Source organism: Dermochelys coriacea, chromosome 2 (assembly GCF_009764565.3).
Source record: "Dermochelys coriacea isolate rDerCor1 chromosome 2, rDerCor1.pri.v4, whole genome shotgun sequence".
NCBI lineage: Eukaryota > Metazoa > Chordata > Testudines > Dermochelyidae > Dermochelys > Dermochelys coriacea.
Window position 1 is genome coordinate 111,952,962 of NC_050069.1, and position 27,964 is coordinate 111,980,925.

Consider the following 27,964-nt stretch of genomic DNA (forward strand, 5'->3'; position numbering starts at 1 on the left):
GAGCTCAGATTTTGGCCCTGAGTGGCGAGGCTCAGGTTACAGGCCTCCTGCCCTGGACTGAAGCCCTTGGGCCCCCTGCCTTGAGCGGCAGGGCTTGAGCTTGGGCTTTGGCCCCCCCTGCCAAGGCTGCTGGCCTCGGGCGGGCTCAGGCTTCCGTCTCCCCTCTTGGGGTCATGTAGTAATTTTTGTTGTCAGAAGGAGGTCACGGTGCAATGAAGTTTGAGAACCCCTGATTTGGGGGATCTAAACGGAGAGAGCAATATGGTAAACTGTTGTTGGATGTGCTCTGACAATTAAGTATGTTTAATTACAGAACTGTATCAACAAATACACAAACAAGAACCATGTTAACTTCAGCTCCAGCAGAAATTACTGTTCATGGAAAATTTACTATTGGTGAAGTGAGATAAAATTGGGAGGTAAGCAAGTAGGGCTTGATTCTGTTCTCATTTACATTGATTTCACACCAGTGTAACACCATTGACTTCAATAGGTTTACTCTTGATTTACTCCAGTGTAAGTGAGCTCAGCATCACAGAGAATCAGTCACAATGTTTTCCATGTTTATAGTTCTCAGTCATTAAGATAATATTTTAAACAATGGAGAATGAAAGTAAATTAAAGAGATAGTATTGTTCTCTTAACTTTGATAACAGAGCAAATAACTTCTCTCATCTTCTCCAAATATAATCGGGAGTTAGAACCTCCTGACAATTCTGATTGGATACATTACAAGTCATATAAGAACGTTATGAGACCTCAGGTAGAATAATGTGCTCCAGCTGAGTGGCAGGATAGCTATTTAATCAGTTTCTGCATATTCCCACTTTTTTGAGTGGCCTAATATTAAAGTGTGCTCTAGAATAATAGTGTACCTTTAACTAGATGTCAGAGAAATCAAACTTGTAGATTCTGCAGAAATAAAATTTAATGGCCAAGCCACACTCTTTGGCACGGTTTACAATATTACAGTCAGTCTACTTTTTTTTTTTACTTGTAGAGCAGTAGGCAAAATATCCACTTGATATTAAATTATGTTTTAAACCCAAATAGTAAAATATGGGGCTGGAGCTAAGATAACTCAAGGGTACCATTAATAATTTTAAAAATAAAAGACGGGGAAAGACACCAGATAACACTGCAAACACGTTGTACAGTTGTAATACATATATACATGGTACACATTTGCAGAAATTTCTTCCTGTGTCAGCTACCTATTTATTAGAGATATTACATTCAGACAAATTAAACAGGAAAACCCTACAAATATGTAAATCCCTGCCACAGACATACACATTTTCGAAACATTATGTATACTCTAAAACCATATAGTTTTTTTTTCCGGGGTGATGGTGCACATTTCTCACATTTGCCTCTGTTTGGATACTGAAGTTTATGGATTAGTTATATCATGTGATGTACCTATGTTATAGATGCCCGCTTATCTGACTACACATGCTTTACCACAAGCATTAAAAGTAGTAATTTAGTAATATCCCTTTCTAAGAAATATGAAAATAGTGTAACACTAATTATTAGTAATGGATTATTGAAAAGACTAAAACATTTCCTTTAACCATTGAATACATAACCCTGTAATCTCATATACTTGAAAAACTATACCCTGCTACATCTTTTCTTCTTGTACATATGTGTTATTACACACTTCCTTAGTGTGAAGAAAAGTGGTACATTTTAATTGTCACCTTTTTTCTGTCTTTAATAGGAATGAAACTGTAGAAGTGATTTGAATCTTCTTCACAAACTGGGCTAATCCGATTTCAAATCACCTAAGGTGGCAACAAATCCACTTTATGCTTTCCTTGTCCTATCCCCATCTTGCATTACATGGATTCGCTTTAAGACCCTTGTTAGGCAGTGCATTTGGTCTTTACATTACTTGCACCTTTCCCCTTTATGCTGCACTAACCTTGCATATAGTCCCAAAACTATGCTTGCACTGATACATATTTCCATTTCATTTTTGGCTCTGCTGTGCATAGGAGAACTGAGCCTTAGTTATGTTCTCAACTAGCATTATTTATACACTTGAACATTAACCACTCATTTTTATTTTTGTGGACTTCCACGAGTTCAAAAAACTGACTAAAAACCAACCTAATTTTATAGGATCCGATTCTGTTTGCAACTATGCTAGTAAATCATTAGTAATGACCAAAGTCAATGGAGTTCCACCCAGTGTAAGAGCCTGAGCCTTTGAGTTGCAGATTGCCATCAACTCTAATATGTGAAGTCAGTGGGAGTTCAGCATCTTGCAGGACTGAGCTCTAAATGAAATAATTTATTAGACCCACAGCATTTCCTGACACTATTCACACTGTGAATTTGGGAACCAGAAAGCAGATACACATCTATAATTTTTCTTAAATTTGCATTATTTATAAGTTAGAGGGCCTATCTCCCAATGGAAGAGAAGTCTGTCGTGCAGCTAAAGGAACTAAGGGAGGTTCTCTTGTTTATCTACAGAAGGTGAGCATCCATAAGGTTAGTCAAGTGTCTTACTGGGGGAACTCATGTGGTTAATGTGTTTTATAAAGGTGGAAATGCACATGGCAAGTGAAGGTGTAAGGGGCATGGTTAGAGCAATTCATAGGAGGACTTTGAATAAGTGAAGGGAAGTCCAAAGGAGTTGGGCATTTCAGTAAGGAGTGCACATGGAAATAAGGTGCTCATGAGGGAGTGAGCATGCATGGTTGTGTCTTGGGGTGGCATCTCAAGGGGAACTGCAAGAATAAGGAGAAGTGCATGCATGGTGGGTGTATGGGGGGAAAATGCACTGAAGAGATATTTCTACTAAGACAAGATGACATCTGGACTCTCCCTACCCCAGGATGCTACTGTCTTTTAAGTGGAGAAAGGGAAGTCAGTAATGAATTATCACTGACAAAGATTTCTGCTACAGCAAAGGCTGGTGGAACCTATGGTATCTTGTCTTGTTTTTATAATAAAGAACAAAGAGACTTCATTCACTAACAGACATAACACATGACAAAACAGAACATAATATGGGCTTTGCCTGGGAGAATGCATAATGTTCCAGTGTCTTCCAAGGGCCTGATCCTGCTGTTCTGACTCGTGTGACTAATCCAGTTGAAGACAAGTGCTACTTATTTGAATAACAGCAGCAGCATCAGGTTAGGTAATTTTGCTTTTTTTCCTATAGCTTAACCTTTAAAAATTGACATGTAAATTTTATTTCCATTCAGTGGTATAATGAACAAGTAGAATAAAGCATAATAAATATCAAAGCAAAATTAAAAAACAAAATAAATGGACCATAAAATTGTGGCCACTGCTTCTGTTTAGTGTGATGAATAATAAATAATAATAATAATTAATAATATAATAAATAGGAATACAATAGAAGATAAATTATTCTACAAACATGGCAGTGCCTTATTTCTTATTTCACTATATTTGTTATCAAGAAGACAAGCAGTCCAGAAATTCATGGCATACACATTGGCAAAAGCCATAAACCATGAGAATAACAAGGCTCGAAGGAACAAGGCTGACGAAGACGACCCCCAGGGTGACTTTCTTAGATACCAGTAAGTAGATCCCTAAAGGTAAGGAACTAAAGTATAGCAAACCTAGCAACCAAATTAGCACTCGAATTGAGGTCTGGAAGAGCAAGGATGTACAGTTCCACACTGTCCAGTTGTGGGATACAGTTGCAACAGAGTCAAAACTCGTGGGCCTGTAGAATTCCACCACTGGGGTGGAGTTCAGAGTCTGTGGGCTTTCTCTCTGAACTTCCATGATGGTTATAACCAGGCAGTTGGAGGAAGCATGAGAAGGGCTAACAAGAGACGCCAGCCTTTTAGGAGTTAGCAACAGCTCTGTAGGATTATCTGGTAGGCACTTCTTCCCCTTTCCCCCACAAGCCAAATTCACAAGGATGTTGTTGTCATCAGGAAGACTACTAACCTCATCATCAGGCAGGCATGTCTCAAACCTACAGAATGGGCACACTATGACTCCCTGAGGAGAGTCCCCAAAGTCTATGATCTTGCAAAGGCATTTGGCACATACTCTGTGACAACACTCCAGCACTTTTGGTTTCCTCTGTCTCTGATTATAGCGGTTATAACAAATCTTGCACTCAAGCTCATCTGAGCCCTGGGACTCCACAGGATCCTCTGGTAGTTGACTGATCATTTCTTCTAATGGTTTGTAGACTTGTGATGATGGGAGTTAAAAATATGCTATTAGGGTGCCTCTCAGATTATCACACCACCCATATCAGTCAGGAAAACAAGAGAGGAAGATGTCACAAGTACCAGTAATCTTCATTCATTTTCAGCTTCTGTCAATGACTTTGTACTGTGTGTCCTTCACTCTGTGCCATGTATCCATGTAAACAAGACAATGTGGACTTTCTGTAGAGGAAAGAGAGTCTAGCATTGTTAACATTGAATTGACAACAAGTCTTTTACAACTTTATCTTCTCAATAACATTTAAAAAGCTCTCTAAAAGCATTCTTAAAATAGTTTTTTTTGTGTCAGACAGGGCATATACAGTAACCTTGCTGATTATAAAATTTTATACCACTCTAGACATTTATGTATCCTTAGTCTTGCATGTAGCCCCATTGCCTCTCTAAACCCATTAAACTCTTATTGCGTCCTCGTTCTGTTAGATTTGTTCACTTATCTAGACCCTGTTTTTTATTTTTCTCTCTCTACATAGCTGTAAGCGCACCTCTTTTCCATTATGCCTTGAAGCCAAACATACAGGTCAATGAGGAGTAGGCTTTTACTATCCAGTTAACAGTCCCCCTTAAAAATATATTTTGGGCCCAACCATTACATCTCCCAAGTGCCATGGCCTTTTTGTCCTGGTGCTTTAAACTTTCTATGCTGTGATGACGGGTTGTAGACTCCTAACTAGAGAGAAGGTTGTAGGAAGCTTGCATTGCTGCACCCCCTGTACTGGGTGGGGTTTCTGCCACCAGGACCTGCAGCTTGGGTTGTGCTGGCATAAATAAATAAGTCCTGCTATGTACCAGATATTGTGGGTATTATCCTGGTTTCTGGGCATGTTACAGATATTAAATACAAATCATCAACCAATACTGCCTACATTGGGTAATAATAATTGTCAACCTCTATAAACCAGTGCAATGTGCCAGAGGGCAAAAAACTTTCCATAATATTACCTCAAATTCATTCACATTCTTGGCCAAAACACTAAGTTTCACAATGTGTTTTGAAGACCACAGCAAATTCATGCTCTGGCAGAGTACCAGAGGCAGTGTGTACACAGCTAGCTACTTGCCACTAGGAACACCCTGTCCTAATAGTCTGATCCAGCTGAGCTGTGCTTGCAGAGGCGGATTAAAATTTCCATGGGCCAGAGCAAATCGGGGCGGGCGGGGCTCTCCCCCCACTTCTGTCTGCCCCTTCCCTGGGACCCACCCTGTTCCACACAGGGTCCCCCCATTTTGCCTGCCCCACAACCTGTTTGCTTCATTCTCCCCCACGCTGTGCCCCCGCGGTCCCAAGTCCGGAGAAGCTCTGTCCCCACGCCATGGCCCCAGGGCCCCAGCAGGAGCCCCAGCTGGGGCTTCCACCGCCATTCCCCGCACTTCTGCGGGGGACCAGGATCAGGGCTCTGGGACTTCTACTGCCTTGCCTGCCAGGTGCTTCTGCCAGAGAGGCTGCGGCTTTTGCCAGGGATGGGGTTGGGGGCCACTGAAGGGGCTTCCCACACCCAGGAGCTTTTGCCGGGGAGGAGGTTGAGGGGTGCTTCCCCCATCCCACAGCTTTTGCCAGGGTCAGAACCACTGCGAGAGAGTTTCCCCTATTCCAGAGCTTCTGCCGGGGCCACAGGGTGAGCTTCCCCCATCCCATGGCTTCTGCCAGGGTCAGGGGGTTACTGGCTAAAGAGAGAAGTCTTTTGGGTATTACTGTGTAATCCTAATCAAAACTTAGCTCTCTACATATTTTTGCTTTCTGGCCCTGATGAGTGTTTCCAGGCTTCACCACTATGTCCTTGTATTTGTATTTATCTCTCAATCTTTAAACTTTAATTTCTTGATCATTGGTTTTGGCAAGGTCTTGATTTTATTTATTCTCTCTTTTTAGATTCTTCTGTCAATTAATTGTCATCCTCTCAGGCACCCAAACATCTCCTTTATGGATCTCTTATTCCTAATGTACTTGTATTTTGTATTATTTGTCTTAACTTCCAGTGCAAATTGGGTTCTACTCTCCACTTCTAGGTTTTAAAATTTACTTTCAAATTGTTTACACAAGATACAACACTTTGAACGAAACAGGAATGGAAAACAATGAAATAGTGCAAACATATAATAACATACTCCTGTGAGAATTTATAATATACAGACCCGTCATTCATTTTCTTAACTTATTTCTACATCTCACTTCATTCACTAATCTTTCCAAACATCCTCCACACCTTATTGATAAGTTAATTATTACTTGAATTGGAGGCATTATGCTAGGCACTATAAACACATAATACAAACAGCTGCTCCCTGCTGCATGGAACTTAAAATCTAAGTATACCAGGAGACACAAGAGGTGGATACTCACATGACTCCCGGTTACTTTTTGCACTTTTTTATTCATTTACACTAGTCTTTTTATTTTACTTCTGGTATCATCTCTAGATGACCTTTAGTCATACATAAATGCCACAAGATACTAATTCATCCAGAATCTGGGAAACCTACAAAATGGGCCCAGTAAGATGAAATGCTGGCCTTCAGGGATCCTAGAAGAAAAGGCTTAAAAAAACCTAAAAAAATTCTGGGCCTTGTATTTATAAATCCTGTCTCATCTGGTTTTTTTGTACTGGGTGTGAGATAGGGCAGTGAATGCATCAATTCACAATTAGGGTTGGTCAAAAATTCTGTCAAAACTGTGGGGTTTTTTTTTTTGTTATTTTTTGGTTTTTTACACAGAAAATTGGGAGTTTGAGAAACCAAATTTTTTTCACAAAGTCTGCTTGCCATGGAAAATTTCAGCTTCTTGTTAAAACCCTTCAATCCCAAAATTTTCAGATTTGAATCAAAGATGTTTGGCTTTTCAATGAAAAGTCAAACATTTCTGCAGAAAACAAACCCATTTTCCAACCAACTCTACTCATAATTTTATCACATTTGCTTGCATACCATAAACATGTATGCTAAAAAAAGTATTTCTGTGTAGCAAAATACACATTTGGCCAGATTCAGCACTACTATAAGACATCAAAATTCCATTGAATTTCCACTTATAAAAGTAGTAGATTTGTCTCATTATTCCAGATTTCCTGAACCCCTTCTTCTGGCCTTCAAGTAACCCCCCGCAACCTCCAGGCTCATCATCACAAGCAAGCTCCCCAAAGACCAGGACACACCAACTCAAAGTGGCACCGTGCGCTGCCAGAACAACAGATGCAAAACCTGCAGATGTATCTCCACTGCTATGGTGATCAATACACCCACAACACACCTTTCAAGATTCCTGGGTCCAACAGCTGCCTATCACAACATGTGGTTACCTCATCCAATGCACTAAATGTCCCAATGACAACAGTGGGTGAAACCAGACAATCACTATCCTCTTGAATGAATTCACACAGCAAAATGATAAAAAAAAAAAAAGACAAACACACACTATCACCTCTATGTGAACACTTTTCACAAAATGATCACTCATCAACAGAAACAGGCACAACACTTTCAAAAGATGTGCCTGGGAACTAAATTCACAACTTTGCTAGACACTAAAAATCGTGGTTTTAGAGACACTGGATTTATAACTTTTTACAACAATCTGTAACCTACTAACCTCCCTTTTTGTACTATGACTACAGGTGTTAACAGGCCACCTCACTCTGATTGGTCCCTTTGCATATATACGAACTACTTATGCTAAACTATCTGTTCGACCTTGTATTTAGTTGTGACGCTGGGATTACCTTTCCCAGAAGAGCTCTGTGTAGCTTGAAAAACCTGTCTCTCACGCCAACAGAAGTTGGGCCAATAAAAGGTATTACCTCACCCACCTTCTCTCTCTAATATCCTGGGACCGACCTGGCTACAACACTGCATACAAAAAGAACATAGGCAGCCAGGAAGCTGGAGGTTGGGTATGTGTTGCAGCATGGATTCCTGTGTTTATGGGAATTAGAGTCCAGGGCCACACACAAGCACAGCTAAAGAGAGGTTAGAAATCAGTGTTAGTCATGGAAGAAGTTCCCTCTGTATCACAGTTCAGGCATGGTGACAGGGCAGTGTGTGTGGGAAGCTTGCCCTACGGCTGCTGTGTAGATAAACACAGGACTCCATTCATCAGGGCTATCCAGCCAGTGCTTTTTACTAGCACTGAATTCACACAAATTTGTGTGTGGGTGTGAGTTTATGGTTATAGGCATATTTATGCAAATATTCCTATTAGCTCACTCATTAATTTGTATAAAATGTCTGCTGAAGCTGTGCAAAACTTGGTAGTTATGAAAAAAGTACACAGAGAATAACTGGCCAAGGAGCAGGGGAAATGGGTGCTAGTTGTCTGTGTGGGGCCCATTTGAGGGAGTTTTACTCCCCTTACTTGAGCTTGCTTAATGTACACTCTTGTAGAGGGCTGCAGACTGGCGGTGTTCGTTTGCAAACTGCTCCGCTGCTGCACCCATTTGCTTGGTGGGGGGGGGGTAGTTGTTGGCTTGCAAGGGAGGCATGATGGTGATCCTGAAGGGGAAGCAGGGTGATGCCAGGTGCTTAAACTACCTGGTTGAATCTCTTTCTCGGTCTCCAACCTGTTATGCAACAAAGCGGGAGGCAGCCAAGTTGCTAGCTGCAGGAGCAGGTGCCCTGATGTTTCCCGGTGGGCTGGTAACCACCAGAGAAACCTCTGGTGCTTGGGAATAAGCCACAAGTGCTGCTGCACTCCACTGAACATGAAACGAATAATTTTTTGAGCCTAGAAGTGGGAGCAGGAGCCCTTTTATATTCCTGATCGGGCTGCTCCTCCTCAGTAAGTTGCTATTGCTACATTAGCAAAGCCCCCCAGCCTTTCCCAAAGAGCTTCCTTGAAGATCTTCTTTCTTCCAACTGGAAATCAAACTGGAGGGAGCAGGAGAGAATTTACAGGGGAAATAAAAATAAAAAATAAATTCCCAGGGGAAAGAAGCCCTTACAAAAGCTCACTCGCAAGGAGCAGATGAAACATCTGCTCTCTTTCATGGGGCCAGGACAAAGTGTTTCAGCCAATATGCCAGCAGGAGGAGCTTTGAGTTAATTAAAAAAAAAAAGGAACTGGCATCATCTCACTGGTTTGGATGGAAATACCCTGCTGATATAACTATAGTCCAGAGCAGGGCATCCATATTAGAGGAATCCTATTTACAAGAAGTATTTAGACTTCACTACAAAGGCCACACGTTGTCTTTAAAGCTCTGTAGCTGATTTTTAAACTATTATACCATCCACACCTATATTATAAATCAGCAGTTCCTCCAACAAAAGCTCTTTACAAATGACAACAACCCAGTCCAAAATTACAGAGATGAAACAGCTACAGGCACACTGCCTTTCAAAAGAAGAGACTTTTTAAAGATATCAAAATACTTTTCTTCAGAAATCTCACAGAAGCTCTTTGATCACGTCTAGCTTTCCCAACAAATTGCAACCTCTTCTTCGGTATTGATTGAAAATCATATCTCCTGTAGACCAGTGCATTCATATTCAACCAGTTCCAACTATATACTGTCTCAGCAGCAAGTACCCATATCACTGGATTTTTTCCAGCTTGTGCCATGCAGTCTGCTAAAATAAAAAACTGCTTTACTAATCTTGACTTTTGTCTACACTACATTCAAAGCTCTGGCAGCTATAGTGTGTTTAACCTGTTTCATGACACATTTCTACTAGCATTGGACAGTTTTTAAACAATGAGCATTTGTCTGTCAGCTCTAATCAATGTGTCACTTTGCATTAGTTACAGGATGTGGGATATCGATCTGTTCTTGGTTTATAGTCAACTGTGTAACTACATTGAAAAGTGCCTTAATGAATTCTTTGATGATAAAATGATTCTTACTGGGCGAGGGAGAGAAGTGTGGGGTTTTTTTATAAGGCTTTCAAAGAAAACCCAAGAAGTACTGTGCATGGAAGAGAAAATTTGCAACATGTGCAGCTTAAAGATTTTATTAATATTTTATAAATAGCTAATAACACATACAATAAATCTGAGTCAGGGACTGTCTTTTTACCAGAGGTTAGAAGAGCACTTAGCACAGTGGGGGCTCTAAGTACTGCTGTGATACAAATAACACTAGAATACAAAATATAGAAAATTGACATTCGGGTATGAGGTGCATGAAGGAAGTGAATAGCATATACAATGGTGTTATAGTTACAAAGAGTATAAATAAGTGTGTTAAACTGTCACAAACCATATGTAATTCTTCCTTGTACCAATAGTCTAGGTGAGATTTTTAGGATGATCTTCTCCTTAATAATGCACATATAACTTAGAGTATATTTATTTACGTGAATGGCTGAGTGAGTACCTTGGCCTTTGAATGTTTATAATATGCAGTAACATAAAGGGTTTAAGGTATTGTGTAGTTTAAGAGATAACAATGTAATCAATGGGTAACACTGTTTTTCTGATTCTGTTGGTAAAGGTTCCTTGTGTAGGCAGGGCAGACATAACTTACCTTGTTTTGTATCTAATACAGAATGATATTTACCTACTACTGTACACTGGCTCAGCATGTACTTTCTACCACATTTTTGCCGATACATGAGCAGAGATCACCAGACTCCACTACATGTAACCTAGTGTAATTTGCATTACTTCTTAATTATTCTAATACTAAAACTATGTGCTGGACAGCAAGTGAAAGTGACAGGAATATCTGAGGATGTTTATTGAAAACACAATACCCTGCATAATTTCCCTTTAGCTCTAGACAGAGGCTAAGACAATGCAGATACAAATCTTGCAACTGACTATGACGTAGACTGCTCCATCAATGAGGCACACAGAAACCAGCTTTTCCAGAGAAAGATTTTATTTATATAATTATTAAATCATTTACACAGCAATATGCTGGTGGAATATTTTTATCCAAAATTAAGCTGTGCTTTATTTTATTTTTAGAATAAAACCAACAAAACACAAAGGGCCAGATCCCACAGAAGGTTATATTGACTTTAGTGGATTAATGCTAATTTACACAATTTAAAAATTTGGCCCCAAATTTGTATTTAAAATGGAAACAAAATTAGTTTTGTTAAAAAAATTATTCAACAATTCTTTCTTCCTTTCTTTTCTTTTTTTAAATCTCTTTTAATTAGTTCATTTCCTGTTTACTTTGGGCTTCCACTTTTTTCTGTATTGGACAAACTGTTAGGTTACTTTTTCCTGCAATACTTTTTCACTGCAGATGGCTTTCCCTTTATGACTCTGAAACCAAAAGAAATGATCCATTATAATATGAATAAATACTGCACAATAGAAATCCTATCCTTAAAAACACAATCATTATGTTATACAAAGAGATGAGACAATTACTTCATAGAGCAGGCTCAAAGATTTAACACTCTTCTCTGGTAATATTTTTTTCACTGGCTTGCCCAATTAGGTAGATAATCTGGGGCTCTGTTTTCCTTCTCCAGATTTTTTGCCCTTCAGAAGCTCTGAGAATTACTGTGCTGTCTGTAAGACATTGATTCTAGATGATGAATTGAAAAGATATACAATGATAAATAAAAAAGCTTGCCATTTTATTATGTTAATTAATGTTTAATGATGTGATCTGCAGATATGTAAACCATTTATCTTTATGCTCAGCATTAATAAAAAGCCAACATGTTGTTATACTGGGTTTCAGAATGCCTGCCAATTAAAGATAACATTGTGGAAGTTTGCCAGGTAGTTTGCTTGACACAATACATTTGAATATAACACATTAAAGTGAGTTAAGACGCATCATCACAGAAGCTTTTTTAATTTTATTTTAAGACTTATTATTGTACTGGAAAGTGTAGATTAATACATACAAAATTACACATCACTAAAATACTACTGACTTGTTTCCCTTAGGACATATTTTGTATTTTCTATCATTTGTGAGGGACCTTTAAGTGTAGGACCAGATGAAAACAAATTACAGTTACTCAGTCATGATTTCTTCAGTCAGGTGAAAATTACCATCTGCGCCAAGGGAACAAATAAGGCCTATGTTCTGTAAATCCCATGTGAACCTTCAAAATAGAGTTTAAATAGAAATTAAGCAGTGCATAGGCCGTGTGCAGGTCTTCTGGTCTGGGTCTATAAAGAATTCCAGCATGGAGTGCAAGGGAAGGTGCAATTCTTCCTTCTACTATTGCTATTACAACACAGCCATGGGTAAAAGTAACATAAAGGACTTACCGGTACTCCGGAGTCCTGAGCGGGCGGGGGCATGGCCTCGACTGGAAGAGGTGTGGCCTCAACCAGAAGAGGCGGGGCCTTTAAATACCCAGGCCATTTAAATCAAGATTTAAAGGCCCCAGGACTCCGGCTGTGGCTGGGAGCCCTGGGGCCTTTAAATCAACCCCAGAGCTACCAGCTGCAGAGGCGGCTGGGAGCCCTGGGGCTTGGGCGATTTAAAGGGCCCCGGACTCTGGCTGCCACTACCACAGCTGAGCTCTGGGCCCTTTAAATCACCACCAGAGCCCTGCAGCTGCTACCCCATGGCTCCGGCAGCAGGGCTCGGGGGGAGCTTTAAAGGACCCGGGGCTCCCCACAGCAGCCAGAGCCCCTGGCATTTAAAGCGCTGCCAGAGCACTGACCCCGCTACCCCAGGGGCTCCAGCAGCTGGGCTCAGGTGGTGCTTTAAAGGGCCTGGGGCTCCCCGCAGTGGCTGGAGCCCCGGGCTCTTTAAAGTGCCGCCGGAGCCCTGCCGCAACTACCACAGAGGATCCGGCAATGGGGCTCCGGTGATGATTTAAAAAGCCAGGGGTTCTGGCTGCTGCGGGGAGCCCCAAGCCCTTTAAAGTGCCAGCCTGGGGAAGCCGGTCCGGTCCGGCACGGTGTACTGGCTCTTGCCGGTACACTGTACCGGACCGGCTTACTTTCACCTCTGAACACAGCTTCCCTAACACTTTTTATTTGGTACATCTTGCTAATTAGCCACTGAACATCTATATATGGAAGAGAGACGGTTCTGAAGCAACATCCTAGATCCAGAAACCCTGCAATTTCAGGAAATTCAGATCTAGTTCTAGATTCGAACTCTCTCATCTGTGCCTGTCTCTAATATGTAAATCGGTGATGGGTGCAAATCAGAAAGTTTGGACATTTGGATGTTTATCTTTAGCTCTCTGAATTGTGATTCAGTCTGTGCACATGAAGTGAAATCTTGATTCCACTAAAGTCAATGAGAGTTCTATCACTGACTTCAATTGACACAGGATTTCACCCAGGAGATTTCCAATCCTCTTGTAAAACTTCCAGTACTCCCTGGTAGCCAGGCTGGCAAATCCATAAAACAGCCTAGGGGTGTCCTGGGTGAAACCAGGAAGTCCAGAGCCCTATGAAAATTAAACACAAAAACAATGACCTATGATTGTTTTTATCTCAGAAAATATTCCACTTCAATTGGTTCAAATTTTAAGCAAAGGTCTGTGTAAAAATTCTCTCATTCTTATTTTATCTGAACAAGTTAGCACAGCCACATTATAAAAGGAAAAAACAAAGGAATTATACTTGATGCAGTGTTGATACTGAAGTTTACACATATTTTGCTATGTAGGTTTTATGTTTTATTCAGAATTGGTATTATTTTTCTTTGCCAAATAGAAAAGAAAATGTGAAAGACAACTGGATTTACTTTAGTTACAGAATGCTGACAATTCATAAATGGCAGAACAACCTACTTCAGATACAAACTTTCACACATGAAACAACCCTCTCAGTCCTTACCTTCCATCAACAAGCCCTTTTGGAGAAAATCTGAACCAAACTCTGTCCTGATTGATGTGCTATGCAATCTCCATAACTTCAGGGGTCATCTGAGAAACATATAATCAAACTCTCTAGGTATATTAACATGTAAGACCCAAACTTCAGTTTACTTGGAAAACATATTTAAAAATAAAGTGTTGGGATAAAATATATACATTTTTGCACTATATTACATGCCCCTCTCAGTTAACTTTAGTACAAATGGAATTGTATTGATGGAACCGAGAATGGGATCTAGTTTATAATTCTCACAAATATGATAAAAAGAACCCTAATAAATTAAAAATCCAGATGTTGAGAGAAAATAAAATATCATTAAATTCTGCTACTTACTAATCATAAGATAAAGCTAAGAAGCATGCTTGCATTGTGGTCTTCCTGGTGTTTGAGTGATCACACAAATGTAAAAATAGTGAAGAGGCTAAGTTGGCCCATGACTGCATTAGTCATCGTGCAGATGTTTGTACTCATTTGGGAACGATCCATTGGACATGGCTTTGTACACAAGGGGGGAAAAAAGCAAATATTGCAACAATCCAGTAAGTTTATGCTTCAAATTTTCTTGATGGTTACTTAATTCGTGAGAGCCCTTGCTGGCAATTATGCCACCCCAGCAAGCTTCATTTTCATCTGATTTTCAAAGGCATATTTCTTTTGCCTTGACAGTTTTCACAAATAATGAAATGGAAAAATTCTGGCTGTATTTTTACATAAAGGATGGGGGAATTAGAACCTGTGTCCTCCCTTGAACTCGGTGAATACTGCAAAAAAGTATCTGTGAACATTCATTTGAATGTTTATTTGAGCCTTTCATGATTGAAAATAGTCTACAAGGAGTATCATAGCAATTCCTGCTCTCTATAGCAGAATTTCAGTTTCATAAACAGAGGTCCAGATTATGTGCAGATGCTGGGGAAACAGAGGGGTCCTCCACATGCAGATTTCTCTTTCTCTGTGTGAAAGGGGCACTATAGCCCTTCAGAAGCACTGTTTCCTACACTCACCTTCCCCCATCTCATCCCAGACCTTGCAGGACCCTCTCTGCACAGTCGGGGATCCACACAAGAAAAGTGAGGGGAGGAGGGTGAGCTGGGAAAATAAAGGGTTTGGGGTAGGATCCTCATGTCATCCTATGGAACTTGCATAGCAAAATTAATAAAGCTCTAGGCTGTGTTAATATTTCCATAGTCTCCAACAAGGAGCTTGGAGGGAATCATGGCCAGAGGGAATCACTCTCAGTGCAGTTCCAATGGGAACTGGGCTGGGGCAGTGGCCATTAGGAACCAGAGTAACTGCATGGATACAGGGCTTTCACATGAATGGGATCGACTTTTCCAAAATAGGAGGACCCACCCACTTCCCCACAGCAGGACAATGGTGAATAATTTCTGTGAAGGATTTTCACATAAAAAAATCCCCTCCCATGGCTTTCCACACAGGCCCATAGGAAGTACAATGCAGGGACTTTTTGCTGTGTTTGTACAGTGCTAAGTGCACTAGGGTCCTGGTTCATACCTAGGGCTCCTAGGCATTACTGCAACAAACAAAAATACCATTATAGCTAGTCAAGGATTCCACAAGTAGTGTTGTGGTAATTTCTCAATCTATAAACTAACTTTTCCATTGGTGAAACTTCTGAAGTCCACCCCTGTCCTGTAGGGACCTATTCCAATTTCTATTGCTGTGCAATATAGAAATTTAAATTTTTTAATGAATTTACTTCAGTGGAGTTCATGCCCCTTTATTTGTTTTGCGTGAATGCTCTAGTGTATGAGTTTATTGGCAGGGATGATCACAAAAATGGCAAATTTTAGGTGAACATTGCAGGGTATGCACAGAAAGGGAAATGCCAACATTCATACTAGAAACCTGATTCTAAGAGTTAGGCTAATCAAGTCCTGGAACAGAAATATGTCATATGCTCTATGTTTTCAATCAAAACACTTAGATTGCAGATACCAAATAAACCACTTGCAAACAAGCTACAGAAAAAAATATTTGCAGAAATTATTCTATGAATAATTTGGAACAACAGATAAATGAGACAAAACTTCAATCTGTTTGCACAAATTTAAACAGAAAAAAAGAAGTGAAACTGGTTGAATAAATTGCTTGGTGCAAATGATTTTCCCAGCTGCAGTCTGTGCTTCACTCAAATGTGCAATAGAATCTATTGCAATGGACTTTTATGTGTAATGTGTAATGTGTATGTGTAATGGGAACTGAAACAGATTCCTTTTAAACAATAGAAACACAAGTGTTAGAAAAGCAATTTTGGGACTTCCTTGTAACTGCTATATATTAGTATGACGCCATAAAAGTGCTATAAAGTGTGGCCTCACCAGCCCCACAGACTGCTGGAGTGTTGCTGTGACTTGCGTAAATCAAATTAATGCCGAAATAGGACTTCTCAGTCTTCAAGAGAACTGAAATTGCATTATTGAGACTTAATATGGTACTTAGCAATGAAATGTGCTGGTCTTGTCCCAGTTGTTGGTTGTCAATGAAAGAGAATATAGTATTGACAGCAACAGGAGATAATCCTTTAATTTAAGCAGTAAAGTTATTGCTAATGGATACAATGCTCTCTAGTTCAAGTGAAGGGCAGAATCTTCACAGACTGAACTTGTATATATAGTGGTAATATATATAGTGGTACACAGACCACAAATGTTCAGCAAGGAAATTGATGGTGGGCTGTTAAGAGACTTTCATGCCATGCCAGATATGCAGTCCCCTTTCAGTTTACTACATCTAGAACTGACACTTTAGTGTTGTTGATGTTGTTTAGATTAGGACTGATAATGTGATATTCCTGCTGGAGGATTTAATTCTAGGGCTTCCCTGGAACTGGATGAGGGACAGTCAGATCATGGCTCGATCCTGCAAACCCTTACTCACCTGGATAGGTCCTAGAGACACAAGCAGTTCCAGTACACCGAGGAGGCTGGCCAGACAGTTTACTGTGGAAGAGACAGGGGAACCCGCTAGATGGGATGAGCTCAGAATGTCTCCCCAAAGTGCTTGTGGATGGGAAGGGATTGGGTTCTTGGGGGAGACTTTACTGCTCTCCACTTTACTGATTGCAGTCATAGATGGGAGAGTAGGTATTTCAGAGTGTTGGTTGACTCTGGTGGAAAGTGGGAAGAAGGAAGGGAATCACTTTATTGTCTCCCCTTCTGTCAGCCAATGAAACTCTTCTCTTCACTGGCGGAGACAACACCTCCCCCAAAGTCATTTTTAATGAAGCCATGGCTAATATGGCAGTGGAGAGGCATCTCAGATTACATTTACAGCCCTTAGGGATTCCATGCATTGTCTCTGTGGATGCTCTCAAACATTCCTCCCATGCCCTGGATGCCAGTACCACTCTTTGGGCACTGAGCATGGTGAGCTGCAGAGCTCCCTCTGCACTGCATCTGCTGAGCGGTTGCATCACAATTTGGCCCAATGACAGAGCATATATAGAGCAAAATCCAGACCTTTACTACACTCCAAAGGGAATTGATACCTAGACTTCAGAAAACAGGTGCTACATATTCCCAGTTAAACTGCATTGACATCACTGAGCAAGCAGGAAGACACCACACTCTAGCCCAACTGTAGCTTCCAACAGGTCTTCAAAAAGGTAACCCCAAGAAGTGCATATTGCAACCAAAGAATATGGAAGTCATAAAAGCCTGGATAATTGTTGGCATGCCTACAATACAGAGAAGTGATTGAAATTATTTAGCCAATGCAGATGAAAAGGGGTACTTTTAACTATTGACACTACATGGTCCACCACTGCCAATATCAGCAAACCTAATGGTCAGTGGTACTGAAGGTTGCTTAGTGATCTAAAATAGCCCAGAGGAGACAATCAATTGGTTAAACTAGTGCAGTCTACATGTCAGATTGAGATTAAAAATAGTTTAAAAGGTGTCAAAATTGTTCCACTACAATCTTCTCAGTAACCTGGCTCAAATGAGGAAGATTAGAAATACAGCAGTAGTTGGCAAAACTGGTATGAAGGGACAGCTTCTTAAACATGAACCTAATACTCACTTGTGAAGAAGTGGATCCTTGGCAATGATTTCTTTCAGGAAGGAAATCTTAACCAGTAGTATACCCAATACCTCCTTCAGAGGAAGCCATATGGAGCCTGAGTCTACTAGCTCATAGGTTTCAGGCCAAAGCTCTGCCAGCACATCTAGCACCAGGAATCAGATTCTCACCCTTTCACTGCTCCTAAGTGGGCAGCTGAGGAGGCTGGGTATGCTAGCTCTATGTCATTCCAAAGATCCCTTAGCATAAGGAGTATATTAGGGCTATGCAGGGGGTTTGTGGTTGGGATATGCTGTGCTCTAGCAGACTTTGAGGGCATAGTGGCCTCTAGAGAACCTTTTACTAGCCAGAACAACTTGGAGCAGCCTGAGGCTACTCTAAGGCCTGGTCTATACTTAAACCATAGGCTGACATAACTATGGTGCTCAGAGGGGTGAAAAATCCACACCCCTGAGTGCTATAACTACCTAAATCCTGATGTAGATGCAAGTAGGTTGACAGAAGAATGCTTCCATTGACCTAGTTACTGTTGCTTGGAGAAGTGGTGTTCCTACAGTGACAGAAACACCCCCCCCCCTTCCATCACTGTAGGCTGTGCTGCATCTACACTATAGGATTATGCCAACATAGCTATGCTGCTATAGTCCTTGTAGCATAGACATGGCCTTAGTAATGCTGGGAGCTCATTCAGGCCTGAATATCCTCCCAGGATTAGGTGAGAGGAGCAGAAAAGTGGCAAGTGCTCCAGTGTATCTGAAGATTTCTCTCTTAGCATATGTAACCTATCAAAACTCAGAGATGATGTACTTCCCTCCCCCCCCGTCCCCACCCAAAAGGATTTGCTACCACGGAGACAGCCAATCCAATAAGATCTGATCATTCTTGTCTGCAAAGAATATAGAAAAAGTCTTGCAGTGAGACACACCTGGTTCTGTTTTTGGGCAAGGATAACCTGGGTTCCCCAGATTGTCCTCCACCCAAAATAGTTCTACTAATCAGGACTTTGTGGACTCTATGGAGTAGGTATGAAAGTTTTCTTTGCCTTCACCACAGTCTTGGCCCTTTTCTGTCATTTGCATACTACTACACGTGAAATGGTAAATTATTTCAAATATTTAAAGTGTGTTTTACCAGTTAAACATATTTAAAAACACAAAAATCACTGAGGCATATCACTGTCTCAGAAATTTCTCCATATGGCCTGCCTAGCAGTCTAACTAGAAAGTTTAGATAAAGGGAACATAAAGTAATATAAACTGTCATAAAGCAGGATCACATAAGAGTTCTTATACTTGCTTACTTAGCTGTTCTACCACGTATTGTTTGAGACCAGATATATAATTTGTCACACAGTACACTGGGTTTTAGTTAAGTGCCTAGTTAATTGCATTCATGGTTAGATGCTGTACAATGCAAGAAGAATACAAATTAGAACCATCAAAAATTCTAGATTTCACTCTAATATGGACATAAATCTCCTTAGCACCATATTACTTTCTTAATGAGTACTCCCAGCAATGTCACTTTTCCTTTTAGAGTGTCACAAAAGAACAGTTTGGCGGAGAAGAAAAGAATGAAGCAGGATAATGAAGAATAATTCTTCCTGATCCAAATTAAGAATGAGAAGACACTTTGACAGGAAAAGAAACATTAAGATTAAAGTTACGTTAAAGAGTATAATTGATATTTCTTTAAAAATAGTTAAAGAATACAATGGTTTTAATAAAACAAAACCATCTTCACCCTCACTGCTCTGAGCTGTTGAATGGAATAGTCCCCTGAACACTCCACTGCGTCTGATATCTTTTCCAAAAAGTGATGAGCGAATGATCAGCCAGCTCAGTGACTTGATGGACCAAACATTCCAGGATGATTTATATATTTCCTAATGCACTCTCTTTCCGTGTGCTGAATGCTTGCAATTTGCATATATTTATAAAGTAAAAGTCCCTTCTCTGCAGTGCCAGGGGGTTAATACATAGGACTGCATTTCATCCATTGTGAATCCATGGTTTCTCCACACATCTCAAAACACTGTGTACACAAGTTGTAGTGTATTAAAATATATCCTTTTCCTGGGGTTTGGTTTTATTGACAAAAGGAGCTCACAATGAAACACAAAATCCAGCCCAAGCGATCTCTCTTGATTGAACTGCTTACAACAAGACTAACACAGTATTTCTCAGCACCCTCTCCCATATTCTCTCCTTCAGTAGAGCCACTTCCACCACTCTTCTATTAAGTGAATTATGAGTCATTTGCAACAGAGATAGATTCAACAAAAGTTATTTAACATTGTCCAGCAGATCATCACTTGCTATCAAGTTGAGGTTTTGCTACAACCACTGCCAATCAGTTGCACTTGACTTTGCCTGCTTAGCACCGAATCTGTAAGCAGTTTATGGTATTACATGAGCCATGGAGAGCAACAAAAAAGTGCTTTTAGAAAAGAGATAGAAGATATCTGAGAAGACTGCAGAAGTTTTATCTTTCACTCTACAAGTTTCCATACCCAGACATGTCTCAAATTGATCTGGATGGCTCAGAGGATGAGTAAAGACATAAAATTGAGACTCATCTTCAGGGTCCATATATTCCCCTCCCCTCATGTAGATTTGTGAACTGTGCTGTTCAGCCATATTCTTCCCTTAGAAAGGGGAGGCAGTGACACTACACAGTAGATATGGCTTCACAATAGAAGACACTGCAGATCCTTCCCCAAATGTTTTTGTAATTCTCTTAGACCCATACCTCCAGCCATGCAACAGTGTGTCCCTCTATAATGACCCTTCTAGTAGAGGTAACAAAGTCTGCAAGTGGAACCTTTCAGTAACATTAACTTCCATGAGTTTCTAACAGAGCCCAATTCTGCAGGATCTCTTGCACACTGCTGTATAAATGGGAGGGGGATGGGACACAGGTGAGCCAGGGAAGAGCAAGCAAATGCAGTGCTAGTGGACCTTATGCTATATAGATCTACCAGCCATTGCCCCCTCCAGAGAGGCATTCAGAGAGCAGTGGCCACAGTTTCCACACACTAAACCAAAATACCTATGATCAGACAGGTTACTTTTATGACACCTGTTAAAGGGAATGACTGTTTTCTTCAATAAGGTTATCTTTTTAAAAGATTTCCATAGTAAGGGGGAAAATTGAACAGATTTTTCTGAAGAAAAGACTCTTGTTGCAAATGCTAATAGTGCTATCTTTATGCAAAAACTGTCCTGTTGACACACTTCCGAGATTGAACTATGCACCAAATAGAACCTTAGTTTACATATCCAGATGTGCAATGGCTAATCCTGTAGTCCTCACTCAGGCAAAATTTCCACTGAATTGAATAGGAAGTGGTCTGAAAAAGTTCTGCAAGATAATCCCACCTGGTGAAATTCTTCCCCACAATGATACAGGTTGAATTTTCTGACTTATTTCAGCCTGTCCAAAAGGAAGGTTCACCCTGTTAATGAGGTATTCCTTCTCTATATCAAGAAGTGATTATGTTTTAGCCAGAGGATATCATGCCACCTGTGACCAAACCTCTAGCTTCCAATTATCCCTGCCAAACTACACAAAATAAAAACAGTACTGAACACCACTTTTAGTGATGCAATTTATGGTATAATACATCTGTAAATAATTCTTACATCACTGAGTAAAAGGGTGAAATGGTTAAAAGCACTTGGATTACAAAAATGGAACTGGGGCAGGGCCGTCCTTACCCATATGCAAAGCACCAAATTTCCTGGTGCCCTGCACAGCTGCATCCTGCTCCAGCCCCTGCTCCAGCTCCTCCCCAGGCCCTCGCCCCTTCCCTGCCCCAGCCCCAGCCCCACCTCTTACTGCCCCTGCTCCACCCCAGCCCCGCCCCCGCTTTTCTGAAGATTGCAGCCAGACCCAACCCTGCACTCACCGCCTGGTAAGTGGAGTACCCGGCTCCAGCCTGCTCCACTCCCCTGGCTTCCAGCTACACTGCCGGCAAGTGCTGGGGGGCGGTTCCTTCTCCGTGGAGGCCTGGGGGCTGCGAAGGGCACCAAAATAGCTAGGGATGGCCCTGAACTGGGGCATAATGCTATGTCAACAGAACCTCTAGATCGGGGTGACCAACCTGAGCCTGAGAAGGAGCCAGAATTTACCAATGAACATTGCCAAAGAGCCACAGTAATCTGTCAGCAGCCCCCCCATCTGCTACCCCCCTCCCGCCCACCAGCAGCCCCACCAATCAGTGCCTCCCCTTCCCTCCCCATGCCTCCCGCCTACCGCAATCAACTGTTTTGCAGTGCGCAGGAGGTTCTGGTGGGGAGGGGGGAGGAGCGAGGGCATGTAGGCTCGGGGGAAGGCACCAGGGCCTTGGGGGAAGGGGTGGAATGGTGGCAGGATCTGAAGCAGAGCATAGGGTTGAGCAGTGAGCACCACACAGCTCACTGGAAAGTTAGCATCTGTAGCTCCAGCCTCAGAGTCATCACCTATGCAAGGAGCCGCATACTAACCTCTGAAGAGCCGCATGCGGCTCCGGAGCCACAGGTTGGCACCCCTGCTCTAGATATTGCAAGCCCCAGCCCCTGATATTAGTTAGACCAGTGTGAATCCAGAATAATTCAATTGAAACCAACGTAACTTTAACCAATGTCATATTAGCAAATCTTGCCTATTTTTGTCTTTAAAAAACAGAACACCAATAGTGACGTCAAAGTAAATAAATGTTATAACAATGGTGGAATATCGTGTTAATGGGTTTTTTTTTTGCCAATCTCATAGATAGGTTGCATTGAAACAAGGTCTACTGTTCCATTCTGTTGCTTTCATTATATATTTCTAAAGGTAAGTTAACAAATCTTATTTTTAGGGATTCATAACTTAGTTAATTTCAATTACATTTGCTTGGAATGTTGCATGAGAAATGTTATGTATGAGTATGTGCATTTTTTCCCAAAGGGCCCTATCTCCACCATATGGAGGTAAAACTCCACGTTCACTTCCTGGGTGAGAGGGGACAGTGCCTGTAAAGCTTGCAAGCTCAAACCCTCAGAAATATTTTGGTTTGTAGCTTTAAAACTCTTTTTGGCTCTTGTATTCAAAGATGCAGTAGATAATCCTGTAGTTCTCACTCAGGCAAAAATCCTACTGGATTGAATGGGAGGCAATAAGAAAAGCAAACTAAAAAAAACATTTTGCAAAAATGTCACGTGTTAATCTGTAGGGAATGTTATTAAAAACCATTTTTAAATTGTCAAGTTATTAAAGCTTGGCAACAGGTGTGCTTGTATCTACATCCACTCTGTGAACATCACCATTAAGAAATGGCATTTTAGTCATTACATCATCATCATACAATGCTGCATGTACTTACATGCCCAAAGTGATACACTAGTTTTAATACCAGAGGGTGTGCAAAAGGGGCAGACAGGATCTCTCTGTAAGTGTTTATGAATGCATGAATTCTGGCAGCTATTAGCAAAATATCAAGTCTAATGGACTTACTGATCCAATAGGTGAATGAAGCATTTGATACTCTTGCACTGTCATTGTATCCTGTCCAAACGGGCCATTATGGTAGCAGAAGAAGTGTCTCATATATTCTATTAATGTACCATGTGAAATAATTGCTCCGTTGGGTCTGATAGAGACCTAAGTACAATTCACTGGCAATAGCAGGGTTAAAACATATTATTTGGTAATCTTTTAATTCAACTATTCAGAAAATGAAATTTAATACAATAAATGATTAAAACAACATCAATACGAATTGTATTTTTACTGGAAAAAAAATCAAGGGAATTCAAATGAAAGGTTTCCAATCCATTCTCAATGTCCTGACTCCTGGGGCAAATTCTACCCTCAGTGGCACCCATTCAAGGCCACTGAACTCAGCCCCATTGAGTTAAATGGGCTGCATGCATGTAACTGAAGACATTTTGTAAGATTTCCTTCTGAGACCCTTATAATGTCTAAGCTAATAGTGGTATCTCAAATTAAAATATAAGCCTTAAATATAAGTTTCTTGGTGTTTGTCAGCTTTAGTTCGCACACTAGTATTATTTTAGCATATTTTTGTATTTCTTATACCGTTTTTGGGTCAGCATAAAAGTACTGGATAACTCTACCCTCAGTCTGGATCAGAACATTTCAACAGTAAACAATATCAGTGTGGCCACAGACCATGGATATATATTTGTACTCTGTTATTAATTATTATTATTATTAATTCTTATGATGGTGATGATTTGCTTTATACTTAGGGATTTATAGAAATATGTAAAAAGACAAAGCCCCTGTAACAAAGGTCTTACAGTCTAATATTAGAGATGATGTGATGAAAAAAGAACAAACAGTCAATGTGGGGGAAGGAGGACAAGGGTTACAATTATGTGGTGGCTCAGTTTGGGCAGATGCACATTTTGGGATTGTTTAATGAACAATGAGATCTTGTTATTTTAATGAACTCACTCACTTCTTGAAGGTGCTCTCACAGAAGTGTGTTTGAAGGAGTGAGATAAAGGATGAGAGTTTGGTGGATGGGATGAGGTTACAAACACGTGTGTGGGGGGAGTGGTATGGAAGAAGGTATAGACATGAGTGTGGGAGAAGGAAATTCAGGAAAGGCAGCTTCAAGGCTAGCATTATTTGCAGAATAGAGGGAGGCAGGATGAATTCAGTAGGAGACTGTCAGATATACACGCAGGGCCAGATGTAGGGCCTTGAATATGATGAAAATTAGTTTGACCTTGATATGCAAGCCAGTCCATGGAGTGAGTCAAAGATGGGAGAGGTGGTAACATGGTTTGTAAGATGGCTAAGGAAGATGTCAGGATTTTGGACATGCTGGAGGAAAGCAATGCGGATATCAAGTCAGCTGGTGAGAAGTGGGTTACAGGAGACAAGGTGGAAGAGAGTATAAAGGAATAGACAAGAGATTGAGACATTGGACAGATAGGAAGGTGGGGGAATTTTAGATATGTTGTGGAGGGAGCAATGGTAGGATTTTATCCTAGCCTGGATGTAAAGAGAAAAAGGAGAAGGAAGCGTTGAAATTTATCTTTGCATTGCAAACCTGGGAATGGCCTTGTTGTTGACAGTAATGGAGACTGGTTGAGCAGAAAAGGATTTAGGAGGGAAAATTACAAGATGGCTTTGGTAATCCTTAGTTGGAGCTGTCAGCAAACCATCCTAGATGAAATGTTAGTGAATGCAGGAGAAAGCAGGCAATTCTATTGCCTCTCGCACTAGCCTCACAAGACTCTCTCACTAGCAAAAAGGTTCAATTTCCAACCATAGTTAATGGCACCTATGAAAACAAATGAGATGTTTTAGGCAGGTGAGGTCACTTCCTTAGGTTTTAGGCCACCAACCTGACAAATGGTTTGGTTATTATCATAGAAAATACCTTAAATAAAAATGGATAGCCAAAGAGTGGCAGATGTGATTTATGGCAACTCCTTTATCTTTTGTGAGGAAATCATATTTCCTCAAACAAAACTTACTGGGTTGGTCATGGAATTGACAGACATGCATGATTCTGAGACATGATTTGTTTTTATGTACAACTGAATTACTACACTCCTGAATGAAAGATATTGTTTGTGACTCCAAGCCCACAGGGTTAGTCTAATACAGCTGGGTGTCAAACAAGACAGGATGGTGAATCCAGGATAAGGGACTATGGTGTTGCCAACATTTTATAAAAGTGAATGGTACATGTGCCCTGTACCATTTATGGCTCTAAGTTAGCAATGCTCTGGCTATGGCTGGGGAAGTATTTACATTCCAAGCACCTGATTTCAAATATTTATAACCTGAATAAAGTATACCCTTGGACTGAAATTTCTCATGTTTCTTTTCAGCCTTAAATTATTTAGGTAGAAAGTTTAGTAAATCAGAAATTGCCAAATGGGATTTTAAGTGTTAAGAAACACATCAGCTTCTTTTTTGTACTCAGATAACTCAAAACCAATAAACTTTTAAAACTCTGAACTTTACCCCTAGTTCTCAATGAGACTTGTGTATTTGAGGCTAGAAGGAACCATTGTGACTATCTAATCTTATGTAAGACAGGCCATAGAATGCCACCCAGTAATTCCTGCATCAAGCCAGATCCCATCTGGGCCTTACAGAGGTGCCCAGTCTGGGGAGGGTGCAAGAACTTTTCCCACTCTCAGTGTGTGACCCTTATAATATAGGAACTGCTTCCTGACAGGGGGCAGGAAGAATGGTGATGAGGTGGAGCAGAGCTGGCCCTTGGGCTGCTGCACAAGGGGCTGTAAGTTGCATCTCATTATGGGGCATAGCTTCTGAGAACCCCAGGAGGCATTTTGGACCACATCCTGTGGACAGCTAAGGCTGGGTTGTGCTGCTCTGGTGGAGCAATGTAACCTTAGCATCCTAAAAGGCCAACAATCCCTCACTACCAGGAGCTCCTTAGAGCCACAGACAGCTGGCTTAAGAGAAAGCAACCCTGAGACTTCTCTGATTTACACAGCAGACTCGGGGGAAGCAAAGATAGCTTTATGCCACCTCCTCAGCTGTTCTGAGAATACCTTGGTCATAGCTTAGAATCCAGGCCCCTGCTTTTCTGAGGCAAAATGTCTCCCGATGCTCCCTTAGGAATGGCACAGCTCTGCACTATCCCCAACATGGGACTGTTCTTACAAGACACAATTTTTTAACAAGCCACTGTGCAGTGTTTGTATGTGCCAGTGGTTCTCAACCTGCAGGCTGTGTGCGGCCCAGTTAGCACACAGCTGCAGCCCAGCTGTGTGCTAAAGCCTGCACAGCCCCACCCGGCAGGGTCTGGGGTCCATTGAAAGAGGGCATTGGGAAAGAAGGATTTTCCTCATTAGGTAAATTCCCATAAAGGAAAGGGAAAAAAAAATCTTGACCTCAGTTACTGTTGTCCAACCAAGATGGAGCATATAATACACTTGATGCCACTATTCTGAAAGCATACTAGAGAAGCTGGGGACAGCCATGATGTATTTCTCTGACTATCATGTTGATGAGTTTAGCGAGGTTTTCGTCTATGAGAAGAGAGTGCATACAATATTATTAGCTATTGAATTTCACCTGGTATTTTGGGAACCATTCTTCCTTATCTCCATTCCACAATCAATATGCAAAAGGAGAGACTCCCCGCGCCCCCTGCAACAAAAATCATTGCATTCAGAGGAGACTGGACATCCTCACATAAATGTTGATTTAAGACTTCAAACAAGAGTGACAGGAAGAACGCCCATGGATTTATTAAATAAAAGATAAGTTATGTTTAAACATTAAGGCTAGGACACATGAGGAGCTCAGCTCCCAGCGCTGGTGCACTGTCTACACTGGCAGTTTACAGCACTGAAACTTGCTGTGCTTGGGGTGTGTGTGTTTTTTCACAATCCTGAGAACACTGCAGTGCTGTAAATTGCCAGTGTAGACAAGCCCTCTGGGACAACCAAACACCACAATTCTCATAACTTCACATGAATTAATGATATTTTATTATATATATATATATGAATAGAGAAATGACTTTCAGCAAATTGTAACCTTTCCCCTGATACCTTGTAAGGCATGCTTTATATGTAAGGGTATGTCTTCACTAGTAATGTTAAAGCACTGCCGGAGCAGCGCTTTAACATGGCTGTGTAGTTGTGGCACCAGCGCTGGGAGAGAGCTCTCCCAGTGCTCTAAAAAACTACTTCCACGAGGGAGTAGCTCCCAGCGCTGGTGCACTGTCTACACTGCCACTTTACAATGCTGAAACTTGCAAAGCTCAGGGATGTGTTTTTTTACACCCCTGAGTGAAAGTTGCAGCGCTTTAAAGTGCCAGTATAGACAAGCCGTCATATCACAATTATATACAGATAAGGAAGATAGGGGGTTACAGGGTGCTCTCCCAAGGCACAGAACATCACAATATATACTACCTGTAGGCCCTGACGATGTC

At 41.0% G+C, this 27,964-nt stretch overlaps 1 protein-coding gene across 1 annotated transcript in view; it reads right to left on the reverse strand.

The window, feature by feature from the left end:
- Positions 1 to 1,085: 1,085 nt before the first annotated feature.
- RNF182 (ring finger protein 182) overlaps positions 1,086 to 27,964 on the reverse strand; it is a 38,085-nt gene continuing 11,206 nt past the window's right edge. Inside the window, exon 2 of the mRNA XM_038392272.2 lies at positions 1,086 to 4,403. Coding sequence (XP_038248200.1) covers positions 3,445 to 4,182 — 738 coding nt within the window. The 5' untranslated portion in view covers positions 4,183 to 4,403 and the 3' untranslated portion in view covers positions 1,086 to 3,444. The remainder of the gene's footprint in view (positions 4,404 to 27,964) is intronic.